At 51.1% G+C, this 20,548-nt stretch overlaps 1 protein-coding gene across 3 annotated transcripts; it reads left to right on the plus strand.

The window, feature by feature from the left end:
• The first annotated feature begins 217 nt into the window (after positions 1–217).
• Positions 218–19,575, plus strand: TRIB1 (tribbles pseudokinase 1). 3 transcript variants are annotated; one of them, XM_086335498.1, is made up of 3 exons: positions 218–618; positions 14,468–14,760; positions 17,246–19,575. In XM_086335498.1, the coding sequence occupies exons 2-3, from the start codon at positions 14,606–14,608 to the stop codon at positions 17,709–17,711; spliced, it is 621 nt and encodes a 206-aa protein (XP_086191624.1). In that variant the 5' UTR covers positions 218–618; positions 14,468–14,605; the 3' UTR covers positions 17,712–19,575. The 3 variants fall into 3 exon arrangements, with proteins under 3 accessions (XP_086191624.1, XP_086191622.1, XP_086191623.1); XM_086335496.1 differs by lacking the exon at positions 218–618 and adding an exon at positions 11,375–12,272; XM_086335497.1 differs by lacking the exon at positions 218–618 and adding an exon at positions 12,338–13,018.
• Positions 19,576–20,548: the final 973 nt, after the last annotated feature.

Raw genomic sequence — 20,548 nt, forward strand, 5'->3', positions numbered from 1 at the left:
AAGCTACCCAGGCTGAAATAGATGTCTTAATATCTGCCAGGTGCCCTTTATGGAATCCATTTGTGCAAGTAACTTTCCGATAAAGTGGCTTCCTGTGGGCGCATTGTCAGGCAAAGGAATGCTTTCATTGATCTGCTGATGAGTACCTCCTGCCGGATGCCTGCTTTTATCAACGTAGTTCTTGCTGTGTATCAAGTTCCTGGAAGCCGGTCCGAGTGAATCTGCCTCTGACGTGTATTCAGACCCTGCCCAGGACAACGTCAGGTTCCAGCCTGGTCCGTGAGGAGCCTTCTGGCAGGACTGACCTCTCCTTCCTCTGTGCCCCTCTTCTGGTATCTATTTCATTCCGCTCAGACCGCGGTCTCCATGCCGCCGCCTTCCTCCCCATTCCTCCCACTGGGAGCTCCCGGAGGACTGCGCTGTGCTCCACTGTGGGTGTCTAATGTGATGCCTGGTGCCCAGCCGGAGCTCAGTAAGAATGGGCCGAATGAAGACTGACTCTGACCAAGGACAAAGGTCCCTTCCCGAGCCCCAGTCCAGGTTCAAGGCCCCAAACAGGAATATTCTCCAAAGGTATTTAAACAAGTTTGAAGTTGGATTGTGTTTTCCATGCACTAGGTAAGCTCTCCCTCGAACCCATACAGGTGAAACCGTAGTAGTCTCACCCTATATAGGTTAAGCAGAAGTACTTAGTCTACGGTTTCCTCAAAAGAAGTGGAACGAGAGTGTGAGGGAGGGAGGGAGGGAGGGAGAGAGAGATGGAGGAGCAAAGGAACGAGGGAGGAACAAATGCCTGGAGGCGGTCCAACCTTGGATTGAACCCTGGCTCCTAATGTCTCTAGCTGTGTGACTCTGGGCAAGTTACTTAGCCTCTCGGGGCCTCTCTTGCCTCAGCTGACAAGTGGCGATGATCTTACCAATCTGTAGCGCTGTTGTGAGGATAAATGACCCAACATAGGCAAAGCACACAGAGTGGGGATTCAGGAGAGGTGGGCCTCCTTCCTCGAGAAAGGCAAATCGTCTTTTACTGACAGCGTCCCGGTGAAGGAGGCTGCCCGAATCCACAGGCTGTATGGACCATCCCTCCGCAACCTTCCACAGAAAGCCTGACTCTTGTCTACCAGGCTTGCATAAGGAGAGGTATAAAGTCTGCAGACCCCTTGACAGCTGCCCGTACTGAACTTGCAGCTGCCAGTTAGACCAAAGGGGAAAAGACCTCCGCACCGAGAGCCAGGAATCCAGAGCTGGGGGCCTTTCAACCACAGGGCTGAAATAGCATTCCCAACCCCTGCAGTCCCCGTGACCCAATGTGATCTGCACCCCGCTTCCTCCAGCCTTCAGTGCTTGCCTGCAGCCTTCCTCAGAAACGCTGCAGAAGAGGCTTTTTTTTTTTTTTTAATGAAAATCTCAGAAACCAAACAGTCCTCTGCTCGGGGCCAGGCTTCCTTTGAGAATGAAGGGAGATGGGCTTGGCTGGCTGCCACCAGAGTGGGGGAGAGTGTTTGAAGAGGCAAGATGAATTACCTCAAGATAGCCTGAAGATCTCAGATCAGATCAGGATAGGGTAGAGTTTTTTTTTTTTTTTAATGAGAAAAGGGAAAAGGCAGCCCAAAGGAGGCGTGTGTATGTGTGATGAATTTTTACATGTTGAGATGACTCACTGTGAGGCAGAGCTAGCAAGGTCTGAGGACAGAGGGCTTCCCCAAATCCTGGGAGATGCTCAAGGAGACTATGGGGCAATTATCTGAGTTTTGAGAAAATGCCTTCCTTCCTGTCAGCTCGGCTCATGTGGATGCCAGCAGAAGAGAAGAAAGTGTCTCTGGTCAGCAGAGCTACCTGGCTGTGAGATCCAGCCTGGATTCTGCAGGCCAAGCCCTGTGCCAGGCGTGGGGGGCGGGGTCCACCTTCAGAGGATGCAGCTGTGTTTCTTAGCATCTGGAGGTGTCCTATGGGCTGGTGAGGTCCTGTCTGTCAGACCTCCGTATTTATCCAGAACGGTTTCAGAACGTTACTCTGGTCATCCATTGCTGTGTAACAAGACCACCCTAAAACTTAGAGGGGATACGGTTCTGTGGGTCAGGAGTTCAGGACAGCCAAGGTAAGGGTGGCTCTTGTCCGCACCGAGGTGTCTGGGGCCTCAGCTGGGAAGAAGCAGGTGGCTCAGGTTGGAGGATTTGCTCCCAATATGGCTTCACCTGTCTGGGCTCAGATGGCTGCCGGGCAGGCTCAGCTGGGTCTTTCACCTGGAGGGTCTACCTGTGGCTTCTCCAGCACAGTGTCCTCAGGGCAGATGGACTTCTTAGCTGGCCATGTGTGCGTGTGCTCAGTCGCTTTGGTTGTGTTCGACCCTGTGGGACCCCATGGTCTGTAACCCTCCAGGCTCCTCTGTCCATGGGATTCTCCAGGCAAGAAAACTGGAGTGGGTTGCTATTTCCTTCTCCAGGAGCTCTTCCTGACCCAGGGTCTCTAATGTCTCCTACACTGGCAGGCAGGTTCTTTACCACTAGCGCCACCGGGTTCCAACTGCAAGAGTCCTGCAGAAAAGGACGAGCAGCATGGCCTTTTATGACACAACCGTGGAGGCCTCAGAGTGGCACTTCTGTTGCATGTGATTGGCCAAAGCAGCCCTGAGCCTGACACAGATGAAAGGTGCAGCAGACAACTCAGAAGAAAGTAAGGGGTGTTTCTCTGTTCCATCTAAGGCAGTTGTGGAGCTGTGCTTATCCCGGGATCCAGGAAACTTCCAGTCCATCACCCTGACAACTGCATTTAAACCCTGGAGAGGTCGCCCGTGGAGACAAGTAATAGATTGCTAGCAGTCTGCCCTCATGGCTCAGTGGTAAAGAATTCACCTGCAATGCAGGAGACATAGGAGACAGAGGTTTGATCCCTGGGTTGGGAAGATCCCCTGGAGTAGGAAATGGCAATCCACTCCAGTATTCTTGCCTGGAGAATCCCATGGACAGAGGAGCTTGGCGGGCTACATACAGTGCATGGAGTCACAGAGTCGGGGACAACTGAAGTGACTTAGCACGCAGCATGCACATAGCACGTGTGGTCTTCTGAGGCTGCCTCTTCTGTGAAGTCTGCCCTGATCCTTCCTTCCTCTCCCTGACAGACTCCCTTCTGCACTGGACTGCAGTCATTTGCTTATATTTCTGTTTGTTCTGCCTTTTCCACTCAGGCTCATTCCTGACGCTCAGGGATAATGCTAATTATAGATCAGGTCATTGGAAGAGCATTTAAATATCTGTTTGCTGACTTGTGTGCGTGGGTCTCAGCTGCAGCACGTGCAGTCTTCGCTGTGTTACGTGGGATCTTTTGCCACGGCACATGGGCTCTCTAGTAGCACGCGGGCTTCGTCGTTGTGGTGTGTGGGCTGAGGTGTTCCTTGGCAGGTGGGATCTTTGTTCCCAACCAGGGATCAAACCTATGTCCTTTATATTGCAAGGCGGATTCTTAACCACTGGACCACCAGGGAAGTTCCTGGAAGAGCCTTTTAAATTTAGGCCAGAGGCAACAGTGAGTATGTGAGGAGGTGGGAGAGAAAGTCTTTGTAGAGCTCCCAGGAATCCGTCACTGGGACCAGTGCCTCTCTCTTAGACCCCAGGGGATGAGACCCTGCCCCGGCCTTCTGCCAGCTGCATCCATCCCCACATGACAAAGGGGGTGTACCTTATATAGCGCCTGCACCTGCTGGCCTAGACCAAATTCCACGTACCAGAATGGGGGAATCCTCTGCTCCAATGCCCCAAACCTGCTTCTTGGGTCCAAGAGTCTCTTTCCTGGGTCTGTTTTCTCAACAAGATCTGTTATATGTACCTCCAGAACTGTGGGTGGTCAACAAAAGACTAAGGGCAGAACCACATATGTGGATGTTGGTACGGCTGGGGCGTGTCCTGCAGACCCTACGGGGGGAGGACAGGAGCTGGGGCAGAGGGAGCAGGCAGAGAAGGGACATCAGATCACAGACTCTCATTTTCACATCCATCCAGGCCCCCACAGACGTCAGGGGGAGGCATGTGAGGATCTAAGGCTTCCTGTGCTCTTAAAATTAATCATTTAAAAAAAAAAAGATGTAGGAAGAAACTTTTGGAGGTGATGGATATGCTAATGGCATAGATAGTGGTGATGGTTTCACAATATACGCTGCTGCTGCTGCTGCTGCTAAGTCGCTTCAGTCGTGTCTGACTCTGTGCGACCCCATATACTTATCTCCAAAGTCATCAAATTGTATAGGTACTTACACCTTTATTGTTGACCTCAATAAATTTTTTTTTTAGAAGTTCAGTCCCTCAGTCATGTCTGACTCTTTGAGACCCCGTGGACTGCAGCACCCCAAACTTCCCTGTCCATCACCAACTCCTGGAGCTTATTCAAATTGATGTCCATCAAGCTGGTGATGCCATCCAACTATCTCATCCTCTGTCGTCCCCTTCTCCTCCTGCCTTCAATCTTTTCTAGCATCAGGGTCTTTTCCATTGAGTCAGTTCTTTGCACCAGCTGGCCAAAGGATTGGAGCTTCAGCTTCAGCATCAGTCCTTCCAATGAATATTCAGGACTGATCTCCTTTAGAATTGATTAAATCATCAGGCAAAGTCAGATTTGAGGCTCTATCGTGAATCTTAATTTTCTATCTGTGTATGTGCGTGCCTGTGTATGCAAATGTTTGCTGGGGGAGGGTAAGTTCTTAAAAGGTTAAGATTTTTACTGAACTTAAAAAAAAATTAAAGGGAAGAAATGTTTGGATAATCTTCCTCTTCATTGGGAATTTGGGTGGCATATAAAGCTGAAAGATTCAGGTTTGAGGTCAACCGGAAGAAGGTTCTCATTCTAACTGGCCACCTTCCAGCTGTGTGACCTTAGACAAGCTAATCAACGTCTCTGAGCCTTCTTAGGAATCTGGAAAATGGTGGTATGTAGTTCATGAGATAATTTTGAATGTTAAACAAGAGAATAGATATAAAGTTCTACCATATGGGAGGAACTCAGTAAATGTTCAACTCTTTCCCAGTATTTGGAACCTTATTGTAAATATTAGTGTTGATTTTCTTAAATATGTCCTGATTTTTTTTTTGGTGTGGTTCAGTTTAGTTCAGTTGATCAGTCGTGTCCGACTCTTTGCTGCCCCATGGACTACAGCACGCCCGGCTTCCCTGTCCATCTCCAACTCTCGGAGCTTGCTCAAACTCATGCCCATTGAGTCAGTGATGCCATCCAACCATCTCATCCTCGGTCATCCCCTTCTCCTCCCACCTTCAATCTTTCCCAGCATCAAGGTCTTTTCCAATGAGTCGGTTCTTCGCATCAGGTGGCCAAAGTATTGGAGTTTCAGCTTCAGCATTAATCCTTCCAATGAATATTCAGGACTGATTTTCTTTTGGTGTGTTTACTGGTTTAGAATTTGGAGTTAGGGAGCATAACACATGTTATGTGTGGCTGCAAAGCCCTGTGTACCCTGAAGCCAAATGGTGGAATCCGGAGTCCTGGCTGCTCTGAGAATTTTCCTGCATTTTGGAATGGGTAGGGCTTCCCAGGTGACAGTAGTGGTAAAGAACCCACCTGCCAATGCAGGAGAAATAAGAGACGAGGGTTCAATCCCTGGGTTGGGAAGATACCCTGCAGGAGGGCAGGGCAACCCACTCTAGTATTCTTGCCAGGAAAATCCCATGGACATAGGAACCTGGCAGGCTACAATCCATAGTGAAAGTGAAGTTGCTCAGTCCAACTCTTTGCGACCCCATAGACTGTAGGATACCAGGCTCCTCTGTCCGTGGGATTTTCCAGGCAATAGTACTGGAGTGGATTGCCATTTCCTTCTCCAGGTGATCTTCCCAACCCAGGGCTCGAACCTGGGTCTCCTGCATTGTAGACAGACGCTTTACTGTCTGAGCTACCAGGGAAGTCAGTAGGGTCAATCCATAGGGTCACAAAGAGTCTAACACAACTAAACAACTGAGCACGCATGCAAAAAGCACTCAGAACCTTGCTAATGCTGTTGCCAGGCACCTACCTGGGCATGAATGAAAATGAGTCAAGCCTGAGCTCATCAGTAGCCTAACTTTATCCCCCAAAATCAATACAGATTTTCCCATATTACGTAACGCAATATGTGCTTTCCTGAGAAGGTGGAGGTAAATCAATTTCTTTTCCCCCGGCTCAACTTGTCATCTGGTGCCCTTCTGGTGTCAGCTCAGTATTGTACTGAGGCTGCAGAGGGAACACACACCGCACACACATGATCTTGCTTTCAAGGCACCTGCATTTTACCAAACCACACCATAAATGCTCCAAAGGAGCTTGCTAATGGCATCACGTGGGAGACCCTTTTATGACAAAGAACCCTTTTAACACAGGAAGAATATGACCTAGTCCACATCCTATTTACTTGTATATTTGTATCTGTCAATTTGGATTTTCATGGTAAAGGCCTTTTCTGACTCTGACATGTGGCAAGCTGATAATGAATATTGGTTGACTAAATGCACATAGTTTAAAATCAAGGCATACTCATATTTGATCATCACATCTGTGTATGGGTAGATAACTCATAAGGACTTTTCACACATTTGCAGCTATTTGTTCCCATGAGAACTTTGCTGGGGAGGAAAAGCAGCCCATCTCACAGGTGAGACAATTTAAGCCTATAAAGAGCAACTGGCAGGCTTCCCTCGTGGCTCAGTGGTAAAGAATCTGCCTGCCAATGCCGTGGGGCAACTATTGAACCTGTGATCTAGAGCCCAGGCAGCAACTACTGAGCCTGCGTATTGCGACTAGAGTAGTCCCCACTTGATGCAACTATAGAAAAGCCCGCACAGCCAGAAATAAATAATTATAAATAAAATAAAATTTAAAAAAGCAACAGGCTTCCTCAAATCAGTATCTGAAAAATCTGATGGAAGTTCAGTCCAGACTTGGCCAGCAGGAAAAGCCCAGCAATGAAGTGACGACAATTTTAGCTCACTTGTCCCCTTGGCTATCTTGATTGCATGCCAAGGGGACGCCTGTCCTCCCAGGCATCCAGGCTGGAGGCCCCTAAATCTTCAGCACCCCCCGCCCTCCGCCGCTTTTTTTCCCCCATATCCTGTTTCTTTCTAGGGCTAGACATTCAACTCTTAACTCTGTTCCCTATTCCCCACACCCTTTCCTTGGCCCAAATGCCCTGTTCCTCATTTCAGGTCCTCCTTTTGGATAACCCTCTGCCCTTGAGTACATTTATTTGGTTGGCACTTAGTAAGCCCTCCCTTTATAACAGACACTGGGCTGGGGACGGGAGATACACAGCTAAATAAGACATGGTCCCTGCCCTCTGGGACATAGCTGAGTGGATAATGCCATGAAAGAAAGCTGGATGGAAGACTCAACAGTGCTTGGGATGACATTGACATCTGACAGCAGTGCAGGGGAAATCTGGGTGGGGTTTTGAAGGATGAATAGGAGTTCATCCTATTGGCAGGGGGGCGGGGGGAATTCTGTTGGGAGAAAACAGCACAGGCAAAAATGAATATGTGTGAATTAGCAAGATGTGTTTATGTCCCTACCAGGATCTGGCATAGGTAGGGTGCTGGTGAGGAGACAAGAAAGTTAAGGCTGGAAAGGGAAGTAGGGCCAGAAAAGACGGTATTTTGATTTTGCCTTCTGATGGCCCCTGCCAAGTTTTTAGGCCAGGGCCTGATGTGATCAAATTTAAATTTAAGAAAATGTACTCTGATAGCTGTGTGGGGAATGGATTAAAGAGCTCAAGGCCACATTTGGTTTTGTGCACCATTGTAACTCCAGCATCTAGTAGGTGCACTGGCAGAGTAGGTGCTTTTGTATGCTGAAAGAATGAATGAGTGACCCAGTTAGCAGCTTACTGCAGGAAGCCAGGAGAAGGTCCTGAACTAAGATCATGAGAGTGGCAAGGAGTGGATTGACATGGGAGAGGTACAGGGTTTGTATCGGACAGGAAAACGAAACCTAGGCCAGGAAGTTCAGAGGAAAAAATTAAATTGCGGAACTAGTTATAAAGGTATTAGATAAACAGAAACAAAAATAGAACAAAACACGGTATGGTGGGCAGCCCGGAGATGAGCAATACATCATGAAGCAGCTTTCACCCTAGGGCTGGAGGGAGGAAATTGGTGTCTTTTGATTCCCAGGAGCCAGAGTGCCTAGAGTGAGCTAGGACCAGGAAGAGGCAGAGGGCACCATGGTTGGGTCCCCCCAGGAGGCAGACTCAGAGATAGAGATTAGAATGCAGGAGGTTTATTATGGCAACACCTTTGGAAGGGGAAGGAAGGAATAGGACTGGGTGGAGAGAAGAGCCAGGCTGGAGGCAATCTCAGGGATGAACTCAGTGGACCCTAAATGGGTGGGCTGAAACTGGGATGCCCTTCAGAGTTGGCTCAAATTTGGGCAAGGAGGCTGGACTTGTTTACAATCACCGGTCATTGGACCTCCTGGGAATGGAGTGTGAACTTGGGCAAGGTAGCCCTACTCAGTCAAGGCAATTTCCAAAACTCCCAAAAGGCACTCTCAGCGCCCCCAGTGTAGAGGGTGGGGTGGGCATGGGTGGATAAATCCTTCAGTCCTGTAGGGAGATCTTGGCAGCACCTGGTGAGAGCCACACACAGGGGCTGGCTGAAGGCAGGTGGGGGTGGCTGGGCCACAGAGGAGGTCCAGCCAGGGCCCAGAGCAGCACCTTCCCATCTTCCTCCAGGACCTCACTCTGAGCAGAATGGGCTGGAAGCCAGTGGGCAAGGGAGCATGAGAAAAAGTCTGTGCGGGGCAGCCCCAGGTAGCTGAGCAGGGGACGGCCAGGGGATGTCTCTGAGAGCAAGCAGGACTAGGACTGGACCCAGTGACAACCCAGTAGGGGACAGGAAAAAGGTGGATTCAAGGGGAAATGACTGCCAGGGATTCTGTCCTCAGGGATGATGGTGGCAATGCCTTTCTTTTAGAAGAGGCAGTGAAGAAGGTGCACACCTTGGACAAAGAGGCTGAAGGCCTTTGCTGAGTTTGCCATCCAAGTGATGATGCCCAGTGGGCAGCTCAGTCAGTTTCAGTTCAGTCGCTCAGTTGTGTCTGACTCTTTGCGACCCCATGGACTGCAGCAAGCCTGGCTTCCCTGTCCATCACCAACTTCTGGAGCTTGCGCAAACTCACGCTTATTGAGTCGGTGATGCCATCCTGCCATCTTATCCTCTGTCGTCCCCTTCTCCTGCCTTCAATCTTTCCCAGCATCAGGGTCTTTTCCAATGAGTCAGTTCTTTATATCAGATGGCCAAAGTACTGGAATTTCAGCTTCAGCATCAGTGGGCAGCTCAGTGGATCTTAAATAACTGGCACAAAATGAACTTGAAAGAAGGAAAACCTTGGGTGGACTTGGTTACAAGATCAAGTGCAGCCTTCTCAGCAGGCATTGGAGATTTTCTCGGTTGATTTCTGCAGGTTCAGCTCCACCCTTGTAGCCAACCTGGCCTCTTAACTTCAACCTGATCCTTCCCCACATCCTGTCTTACCTGCCCCACCCACCCTCCCACTTCCCCACCCTGCTCACTCCATGCAAATCTTTTACAATCCCAAATATCCCCCCAGGTCAAATGCTTTCTAGATGGAATCCTACCTAACTCTACAAATTGTAATCTCTACCTTGAGTCCCCACAAGTGCTTTAAGAGCTTGAATGCATTCAGTAGCGTATTTGACCACAGCCAGTAACTTAATCTTTGCAGGCTTCTCTGTGAAAAGGGACAAAAAAGAACTCCACTGGGTAGTTGTGAAACGTCAGTGTGTCAAGCGCTAACAGCGCCTGCCACGTTACAGAGTTCAATTAATGTTAGCTATTGTTAATTTTCATCTTCCTAATCCTCAGCCTCTAGTTTAGGAGATGCTTCATTAGTGCTGGCTGAATGAAGGGAGACTTAATATGGAAAAGGATTTATCCTTGGGGCTCGATCTGGTTTTAGAAAATGAAGCATTTAGCAGAAGTACAGAAGGGACTCTGATAACAGTTATCTATGTTCGGTGTCCAGGGACTCCGGGTTGACCTGGTTCCCGAAAGAAAAACGACAGCGTCTAGGTTGTTTTTTCATGGAGCTCTGTGCAGGGTCTGACACATCTCGCGCTCACCCAAATCAGGTTGCACGAGTGCGTGCACACGCCCTGGCAGGACTGCCTGGGTGTAGGCAGTATCACTATCTATCCGGTCACCAAGGAACCGGGTTAGCCCCGGGGCTCTAGACCCTGCTGCGCGTGTGGAGGCTGCGGAGGAGGCACGGGGAGGGGACAGGAATTCGGCGACGGCCACGTGGGCCCCTTCCGCTCTCTCCCCACATCCTTTGTTTCCCACCGGCCGCGGCTCAGGAAGCTCTTTCTGCGAGTCACCGCGAAGGGGCGGCCGGGGAGCCGGGAGAAGCTATTTCCGTGCAATCCGGGCGGGCGGCAGGCGCGGGAGGGGCGTGGAGGTGGAGGAGAGCAGAAGGCCTAGTGTTTGCTTTTATTTCATCCAACAGAAGGTTCTATTTGTGGAAGCGAACAGACGCTGGGGATTAGAGCTGGGAGGGGGCAGGAAAAGGGGAAAAAAAAAAAAAACCGTCACATACACTACCACGCATAGGTCTTCCCCGGAACTACCGCGTGGGGGTGAATGAGTGATTCTGGAATTCATCACCTTCTCTTTCCTCCCTTCCTCCGGCTACCGCCGGGTCTCGGCGACGCCTACAGTTCCAACCCGAGGTCCCCAGGCGCGGAGCGGCGAGGGGATCCCCCAGGGCAAAAGGAGTCACCCTCCGGCCGCACCGAGCGGCGGGTGCTGGAGAGCTGGTGCGCGCGCCCGCAGTCCATTGTGCTCTGAGTGAATGAGGAGCGCGCACCAATCACCGGTCGCTTCACCTCCCGCGGCCCCTCCCCTCCCGCCCACTTCCCCGGGACCCTGACGTCACGGGAACTTTTCCTCCGCCTCCTCCCCCGACTTCCAGCGCTGAGTCCACGGCCTGCGGGAGGGCGCGCGCCGCCTCCTGCCTAGACCAGCCTGTTGGGGGTAGGGGTAGCTAGGGGGAACGTGTGCGCGCGCCCCAGCGGGCTCAGAACTCACCACCTGCGCCGGAGCGCGCTCAGCCCGGAGCATCCCAGCCCTCGGGCCACCCCCCTCGCCCCCGCCGACCCAGCTCCACCTTCCCTTCCCGCCGCACCCCGCCCCCTCCCCCGGTCCTCCCCCTCCGCTTCGGTGACTGCTCGCCCGGCGGCAGGGCCGGAGTCGTCGCAGTCACCTCATTGCACAACCCGGCTTCCCAACTGTTTACACAGCCCGGCCTGTGAGTGTGTGTGTATACAGCGTGAGTCACCGGGAGGCGGAGGAGGTGGAGGAAAAGGAGAAGGAGGAGTGCACTGGCTGGGATCGGTGCGGCGCACACACTCACTCACACTCAGTCACTCTCTCCGAGAGCGTCTCGCTCGCGCACACTCACGCCGGGAGCCCAGGAGCGCGCCGGATTCCGAGCGCAGCGGAAAAGTTGCTCCGGCTTTCGCTACGAGACTTCTTGCTCTGGGAAGTGTGTTTGCTCCGTGGCTCCAGCGAGCCTGCGGAATCTTGTGCTCGCCGCTCTGAACCTCGGGAAGGCCGGCCGCCTCTGCCTCCCCAACTGTCGGCAGCTTCGACAACAATAGCGGCGGCTGCCCCCGCTCTGCGAGGCGCCCAGAGCCGGTACCCGCGGAGATCCGGAGACCCGAGCCGGCCTCCGCGCCCCGGACGCGCTGCCAGCGTGATCCCCGCGTGCACCAGGAACGGCTCCAGCTTTGCCCCCGTGGGGGCAGAACCAAGCTCCGTCTGCAAACTCCATCCCCCGGGCTGGAGTAAGTCGCGGCGCCCGTCGCGCCTTTCCGGGCGGATCCGAGGACTTATAAAGCAGGGGCCGCCCCGGCCCGGATCGGGATGCGGGTCGGTCCCGTGCGCTCTGCCATGAACGGCGTCTCGCAGCCCCGCACTCCGGCCTTGTTGCTCGCCGCCGGCCGGGGCACCCCGGCCAAACGCCTGCTGGACGCGGACGACGCGGCGGCCGTGGCGGCCAAGTGCCCACGTCTCTCCGAGTGTTCGAGCCCCCCGGACTACCTCAGCCCCCCTGGCTCTCCCTGCAGCCCGCAGCCTCCGCCCGCCGCTCCAGGGGCCGGCGGCGGCTCCGGGAGCGCTCCGGGGCCCAGCCGCATCGCCGACTACCTGCTGCTGCCCCTGGCTGAGCGCGAGCATGTGTCCCGGGCGCTGTGCATCCACACCGGCCGCGAGCTGCGCTGCAAGGTACGCACCCGGGGGGCCGGGACCTGGCGGAGGTCGCGGGTGAGGGGGGACACGGTGGCAGGCAAAAGTGTTTGAGGTCTCGTCCGCCAGCGCCCGGGAGCCGAAGGTGCCGCCAGCGTTTGGGCTTGGGGCAAGGCGGTTAAGTATGTTTGAGCCCGGGAAGGCAGCATTTGACCAGGATCTCCTTACTGGGAATTGTGAGGTTCGGATGGAGTGGGATAATTCGAACTCGGCGGTCAAGAGGAAGTGCGGTGCTTAATTGCTTTATATCTATTAGATATTATTTCCTTAGCGCCCAGTTTAGTGCGTGGCGCTCCATATAAGTTGTGGAATTGAAATGGATTCCAGGGCCATGCCATTCTCCTTTTCTCATTCTCCTCGGTCCCCCCGCCCCTCGTTCTGGAAGGGCGCCCTACAGTGGGTGCCTGCTTGGAGCTTGGAGTAGCTGGCAGCTCTCTCGCCGGGGCTGCGAGGCACCCGGGCTTAGTTGTGGGTGGTCAGGGGCGGGAGGTCCGTGTCGGGCGCAGGTGTTGGGGATTCCGGCTGGAACCCGCGCTAGAACCGGAACCCTGTCTTCCCCAGAGAGCAGTCTGGCGCGGGGGGTCTTCCAGCCAGGGCGGGGGGATTTGGCCGGAATGGAAGTGTTGGAAAGCCCGCGCCTGCTAGGAAACCCTCGCTTCCATTCATGTCTTGATTTTCCGGCCGGCGATTTTCCTTTGAACATAAGGGATGCCATCCAATTGGAGGTACAACTGGAAACAGGATTCCCCGCGCTCTCCTCCTGCGCCAGTAGACGCAGAACATTCCCACAGTCCATCTACCTTTTGCGAGCTGGACACCCCGGTCTCAGACATTTCTGATAATCCTCTGGGCCCCTCCTTTTCACCTGAAAGATAGGTTCACCCCTCAGTTAAAGTCACTCGGGTTTTCTGCAACTCACCTGACCCCCCAACTTCCCTGGGCTCGCTGCTGCCATCTACTGGCCGACCCGAACGAAACTTCAAATGCATGATCAAGCCCAGTTTTAAAGGGGGGAAATTCTTTTCTTCTGGGTCGCTGGGGCTAAGAGCTCTTTTGGGAGGAGTATGAGTGTGGGCTGGGGGTGGGAGGAGGGGGGCAGCGGAGAGATTTCTTCGAGCTGGTGACAGAGCAGCCAGGCCTCAGAAGTGGGGTGGGTCTGGTCATTGTGCAACCCCTTCCAGTTCCTCTGAGCAGATAATAGCCGAATCCAGATGGTGACAATCCGTGTGTCACCGTTTCCAGTTGAGTCTAGGATATGAGTAACCGGACTAAACAAAAGGCCCTTAAAGAGACCAGTCAGCTTCTTAGAGGAGATGCTACTGGTGTCCTGGGTGAAGGTGGGGGTGGGAATTGGTGGGGGGTAGGGAGATAAATAAACAAATGAATCCCCCCTGCCCCCAGGATCCTGTATCCCTCCTGTGGGAATGTTACCTCAAGACTGCTTATACCTGAGTCAGCCCAGGCAGGTTGCTTAGGGCTGTGTTGACAGACTTGGAGTCATTTGTTCCTTCCCGGTAATGACAGAGCTGCGTGTTCTCCAGCCCCTTGCTTCCACTTGGAAGCTGCATAGTCACCACCTTCTGTGCCCTTCCTGGTCTGCAGGAGGTCATGCCTTTCCAGGGACTGCTCCTGCAGACACCAGAGGGACCTCTGTCAGCCCCTTGGCACCCGCCGGCGAGCAAGGGCCACAGAGGGTGGGGACTTCGGGGCTTAGCTCTCTGGAGCTTGTGGAAGGCCATACAGAGAAACCATCCATATGGTGGCTCTTTGAATATTTGCTAGCCCAGAGCCCTAGATGCTTCTGGTTTGGGGGTGTTAGGGGTAGCTGCGACTGCATAAAGTGGGGTTGAAGAGCTAATGGGGGTGTGTGCGTGCATGCTAAGTCGCTTCAGCTTCATGTCCGGCTCTTTGCAATCCCCTGGACTGTAGCCTGCCAGGCTCCTCTGTCCATGGGATTTCCCAGGCAAGACTACTGGAGCGGGTTGCCTTGTCCTCTTCCAGGGGATCTTCCTGACCCAGAGATAGACCCCCATCACTTATGTCTCCTGCGTTGACAGGCAGGTTCTTTACCATTAGTGCCACCTGGGAAGTCCCAGACTGAGAATTGCAGCCCAGCTGCTGGAAGGCAGTCTCTGCTTCTCTAGCCTCCTAAGCGGGTCCACTTCTCTCTGCAGGTGTTTCCCATTAAACACTACCAGGACAAAATCCGGCCTTACATCCAGCTGCCATCACATAGGAACATCACGGGCATCGTGGAGGTGATCCTTGGGGAAACAAAGGCCTACGTCTTCTTTGAGAGGGACTTTGGGGACATGCACTCCTACGTGCGCAGCCGGAAGAGGTTGCGGGAAGAGGAGGCCGCCCGGCTCTTCAAGCAGATTGTCTCTGCCGTCGCCCACTGCCACCAGTCAGCCATTGTGCTGGGGGACCTGAAGCTTAGGAAGTTTGTCTTCTCCACCGAAGAGAGGTGAGCGGCCTCCACAGCCTCTCCTGTGCCTTTTGGAACTGAAACGAGGCTGCAGGTTGAGCAGTTAGGGGTGGTGCATTGGTTGAGAACAACATCAAGGGCTCAGTTGTCCCAGAGTTAGTCTTGAGAAGTCCTCTCTCCTAAAGAGCCAATGCCACAGCTGGGTTTCCTGCACCCTCGTGAATGTGGCCTGGGGACACCTTGGTGCATTTGTGGGATATCACGTGAGGATAGGTTACCCTCCCCAATTCCACCCTGGGATCAGGTTTATTCCCCATTGTTGTCAGAAAGGTCAGTTCTTCTCCGGTACAAATGTCAGCCTGCCCTTCACAGCATCGATTCCTAGAGGACATTTTAAAATCCTTGTTTATACTGAGTGCCTTTTTTTTTTTGGTACCTAGGAAGTGTCACAGAACTGGTCAGACTGTCCTATTTGCAGAAACCTCTCCTTTCCTTCACCCCACACTTCTGTTCTGTGTCATGCTTGGCCCCCAATATTTTCTCCACTTTGTCCAGTGACTTTTTAGGCATTTTGTTTGGATACATCTTCAGAAAATAGCCACTGTTGAATAAGAAATGGAAGCTGGATGGAATTGGTTGCTAAATATAGATCATGGCTTACCTCATAAAAGAACAAGATGAGCCTGAGAAGACAATAATGAGACATTAAGATTCAGAGTTGAGGTTTCAGACAAGAGAATTCACGAAGCCAAAGGAGATAAACCTTACCTGGTTTTAGGAGGTGGGCCGCATCCCTTGTGGAAAGATTAAGAGCAATCCCACTGTCCAGTTGCACAGGTGGGTGTGCACTCTCCTACTGTAGCTGTTCATGCGGGGCTCACCCACCTGTGCCATTTTAGCCTTAACTCCCGATCCTATGAAAATGTACAGGGTTGTTGAGTTGCCAGAAAACCTGGCTTTGTATCTGACCTTGCAAGAGTTATTGGAACATACTGATTAGCAAAGAAAAGCAAAGTGTTGGCAATGAAGAAGTTTCCAGTTCCTGGAACACTCTCCTTTGATATGGTGATGTATTTTCTGAAACATGCCTTACACACCTCCTTGCTTACTTTTGAAATCCACCATTGCACAGGCGAATGTCATGTGCGTGGAGTTTGGCAACCCGAGGGTTAAGCAATGGCAGGCTGACGCTAGCCCTGTAAGCAGCACAGGTGCAGGGTTTTAGTACTACAGGAACCAATCAGCGGCAGACGGTGTGGGTTGAGTCATATTTTCCGTTTACAGAACCAATGGGTATTTTACATAACGACGGGGGAGGTCAGGCTGAGGACATACTGAAGTTAGCACATGTATACTACACTCCAGGGAACAGGAAGGCAGGAAGGAAAAAAAAAAAAAAAACAACTAGACCTTTAAGAGGAAAAGGAATTGACCCAGTAGCCTGTACCAAATATTTGCGTCCTTCTCAACCAATGATTTACTGAAACAGAGCTAGTTCAGAGAAACTTAGCTGGGGGGACACAGTGGCCACCAGATATTGGAGGCTCCCCGCGTGGCTCTGGGCTTTGGGGGAGCCCAGGAGGCTTGAGTGGCTGGATCTGAATAGGGAGGCACCTGCAGCTTCACCTGAGAGCCTTGACTGAAGATGTTTCAGATTAGTTGTTACCTGAACAGATGAATCCCTGTCTGGGTAAACGAGCTCAGGTGGTGCTATACCATCCTAGGGTGTGTGTGTGTTTGTGTATTTGTGCGTGTGTGCATGTGTACACGTACATGGGCATTTTAGGCGTCCTGCATCTTTCAAACCCACCAGCCGCTTTCTTTGTCTTCTTGTCCTGGCATTCTTTGCAATTAAATATCCCAATACACGTAATTAACATTCCTCGTACTTTTCCTGAGTCGAGGCCATTGTGGGCTTGGGCTCAGGTGGACAGAACTCTCTCTCTCTGTGTATATCAATGTGAGCAGGAGTGCTGACAATCCGTGTGCAATATCAGTGACCTTGGGCTCCAGGTTCTGTAATGTTCTGTATTGCCAAGCATCGGTCCTAGTGACCCTGGCAGTCAGTGGCACGATAAGAGATAAGATCGGCTTATAGGATGCTCCGGCTCTCCCTAAAGCAGTAGGATAAGCTGTTCTTCCCTGATAGCTTTTGGAGAAATGTCAGCATTCTCCTGACACAGGCTCCCACAACTGCAATGTGCACTTAGTAAATTGTGTAACCCCTATTAGGATATCTCTTCTAAGCTCTAGCATCATGAAAAGTATCTGGGGCTTTGCATCATACCCTCCACCCCAGGTGCTCTCTCAATACTTTGCTAATTTTTATTGCAGTTTGTATTGGTTTGTGAAATCCGGAGTCCTCCTGGGTAGGTTGCAAGGTAATGCTTACTGGATGAAGGGGTAACTGGCATTCCTTGGGCCTTTGCGTTGAGTGCCTGTGGACCCTATTATTGGGAAGGAAGGCCTTGTTTTTCATAGCAGCTGGATCTGGAAGTAATGGCTTGTTTCATGTCTTCTACAGAACCCAGCTCAGACTGGAAAGTCTTGAAGATACACACATAATCAAGGGAGAAGATGATGCTTTGTCAGACAAACACGGCTGCCCAGCCTATGTGAGCCCTGAGATTCTGAACACCACGGGGACCTACTCCGGAAAGGCAGCGGACGTTTGGAGCCTTGGGGTGATGCTCTACACCCTTTTGGTGGGGCGCTACCCCTTCCATGACTCAGACCCCAGTGCCCTTTTCTCCAAAATCCGACGTGGACAGTTCTGCATTCCTGACCACATTTCTCCCAAAGCCAGGTGCCTCATTCGCAGCCTCCTGAGACGGGAGCCTTCAGAGAGACTCACTGCCCCAGAGATCTTACTCCATCCCTGGTTTGAGTCTGTCTTGGAACCTGGGTACATCGACTCAGAAGTAGGAACTTCCGACCAGATTGTTCCAGAGTACCAGGAGGACAGTGACATCAGTTCCTTCTTCTGCTAATCCCCAAACCTCAGAAACCTCATAATTCTCACACATGGCATTTTCCATTTCTAAAGATGGACAGGCCTTTCGGCGTGAGGCCAACCAGACAGGTGATGGCGTGGAGACTGTGGCTGCTGAATTCAGCATGGCGCCCCTTCTTTCTCATCTTCCAGATGCGTGACTGAGGATGTGAGCAGCGTACTCTCTGATTGGCTGCCCTACAGAGTTGTTTTCCTCAGTGAACCTTCGCCAACTATCCCTTTGTTGGATTTGGGGGTTCCGCCTCTTTTCTGGGTGGCACGGAGTATGAATATCCTGCAGCGTGTGATGGAGTGAAATGAACATTCTAAAGGGAGAGGAAGTGAATCACACAATGGCATTTTAGGCAATAACTATATTTTTAACAGGGTGACAAATTACCTGGGCCAATAAACCTGCCATCTTCAAACTGGTCTTTGGTAGCCAGGCTTTCGCTACCCCCAGCTTCTCTGATTGGAAAATTGTTTTTTTCTGGTTTGGTTTAACACTCGCCCTCTCTTCATGTTTTTGGAGCAGACTGTTTCAGGGGCATAGGCGCCTGCCTGAACCATGAACCCAGAATCATCTCTCCTCTGTGTCCTGCCAAGACCCCATTTGCACTAATGCCTTCTTTCTGACCTTGAAATGAGCCCCTTCCCCTTTCACTATAAAAGCACTTACCAGCTAACGGTGGAGGAGTATCACAAAAGATTCAGGCTCCTGGCTGTTTCAGAACTCTGAGCTCAGACAGAGAGACTGGAGACTTTTAAAAAGAATTTGAGCACTTGGAAACCATTAGCTGTTTTGGTTCCCCCCAAATATGTTAGCATTTATCCTTTCCTTTTTTCCCCCCAAGACCAGCTCAGGGTGGAGCATTTTGTCTAGGAGGAGAAAGATAAGAAGACTCCTCTCTCCCAAGAGCAAATTTCTGTGCTTCAGAGAAAGTAAATTTTGGATAGTCTTAGACAGCTCTCAGACTAACTTCCAGAATTAGTCTTTAACCACCCCCATGGGTCTGGTCTGCAGTTTTGCATGACAGGTTGTTAATATTTCATCTGTGGTGTGGTTTATGAATGCATCTGTTTCATCGGTATCTGGAGTGAAATAGCAAGCCCCAAATCTTTAAGGTTGGAAGGGACTTTAAAAGTCATCTAGTCCAACTTCTTTCCTTTCTCTACCACCTCCCAATGTAGAAATCGCCTCCCCGCCCCCGACCCCCCAAATTCTTTCACAGGTGGGACTCCAACCTCTGTTTGAATGCTTCCAGAGATGGGAACTCACTACCTACGGAAGATAGAACTTAACAGAGATTTGCCACTTGCATTAAAAAAACAGATGAAATATCAGTAAATGTCTCAGACAGTACTGAAATCAGGTGGTTAAACGGGTGAACCAAACATACTGTATTTGAGAAATGGCACAAAAACAGGCAGTCACCTTTAAGGGCTACGCCTTAGGCAAACTACTAACATGCATTGTGAGAATACCGTGTATACCTCACGCACTGTGTACTCTGTACATACGTCGTACCTTTTCTACATTTGTTGTTGTTTTCACTCTGACACTTGTTCTGTCGTCTGTGTCTGTCTGAATAACCTGCGTGTCTAAGACCACGTGAAATGTGAATGATCATTGGCAATATTACCTTGACAGAATCATGGGACTTGGAGAAGGAGGACAGAGACCTCTGTCGCACTAACGCTCTCGTGGTTGCTTGAATGTTGTATCTGTGATACATGACCCGGCTAAGGACTCTGGGTTTGCTGGGGCTTCGAAACACTAGACCCTTCCTGTACATGTGTATATATGTTGAGATGGCCGTTTCCGACTTGTAGAGAGATTTTAATAAATCTGGTTTCGTAAATAGGTGCAGTGACTTTCTTTGGAGTCCAATCCACCGTTACCTGGTGTAGGTTCACGCTGTGGATGCAAAGGTCGCTGGCTTCGGGCCTGGTATCCCAATGGGGAGATGAAGAAGTAAACAGCTGATGATTATATATGACCTTTGACAAAGCTGAACCCATTCACTTTTTCCATTGAAGTAGACAAATTCATTTTGATGGGTGAGACCAATTTGGTGAATCAGGCTGATGAGGGCTATGGGTTGAATTTAAGAGCTGAGAAACATTTGAAGAGGCGCATACATGAAAAAGTCTTGAGTTGTAAGAATCCCTCTGGCTTAAGGTCTTTCACAGACCCTTGAGAATTTGATGAAAACTGTGGACACCTCTCAGAAAAACGTCCATGTGTATCCAACAGAACTCTGTTGTAATTTCAGAGGTCCACATCCATCCCTGAATGTATCACAGGGCCTCCTGTTGAGAGCCAAACTCCACCCTTCCCTCCCCCATTAGACTTAATTACAATCATTAGTTGAGGCCCCCCCCCTTTTTTTTCTGTAAATGTAAAAGTGGAACTAATAGGAGGAAAGCTAAAAGCAACATTATTTTGAATCACAAATACAGAAATTGGAATTGATTAGGTATAAAACTTGACTGTGACAACAAAATCTATTCTAAATGAAGTCAGCATCCAGAGTGATTTTTAAAAAGTTTGTAAAGTGTAACACATACACAGAAAAAACAGAAGTGTGTGGCTCTGAATTTTCACAAACCAAACATACTGGTCTAACCTGAAGTCAGGTCAAGAAAAAAGAAACATGGCTAGGACCCCAGAATCTCCCTCCTCCCCCTTTCAGTCCCACCTGACACGCCCTCCAGGGGATACCACCATGAAAATGAACGTGTTAGTCACTCAGTTACGTCTGACTCTGCAGCCCCATGGACAGTAGCCCACCAGGCTCCTCTGTCCATGGGATTCTCCAGGTAAGAATACTG

This window comes from Bos grunniens, chromosome 14 (assembly GCF_055505025.1).
Source record: "Bos grunniens cultivar Pamir isolate PY7600 chromosome 14, Bosgru_T2T1.0, whole genome shotgun sequence".
NCBI lineage: Eukaryota > Metazoa > Chordata > Mammalia > Artiodactyla > Bovidae > Bos > Bos grunniens.

What these genes read in the sequence shown, in the direction of transcription:
- TRIB1 (XM_086335496.1), top strand. Translation starts at nt 11,913, where the DNA reads ATGCGGGTCGGTCCCGTGCGCTCTGCCATGAACGGCGTCTCGCAGCCC. An exon ending in GCCGCGAGCTGCGCTGCAAG is followed by an intron (nt 12,273 to 14,467) that starts GTACGCACCCGG and finishes TTCTCTCTGCAG; the next exon opens with GTGTTTCCCATTAAACACTA. An exon ending in GTCTTCTCCACCGAAGAGAG is followed by an intron (nt 14,761 to 17,245) that starts GTGAGCGGCCTC and finishes TGTCTTCTACAG; the next exon opens with AACCCAGCTCAGACTGGAAA.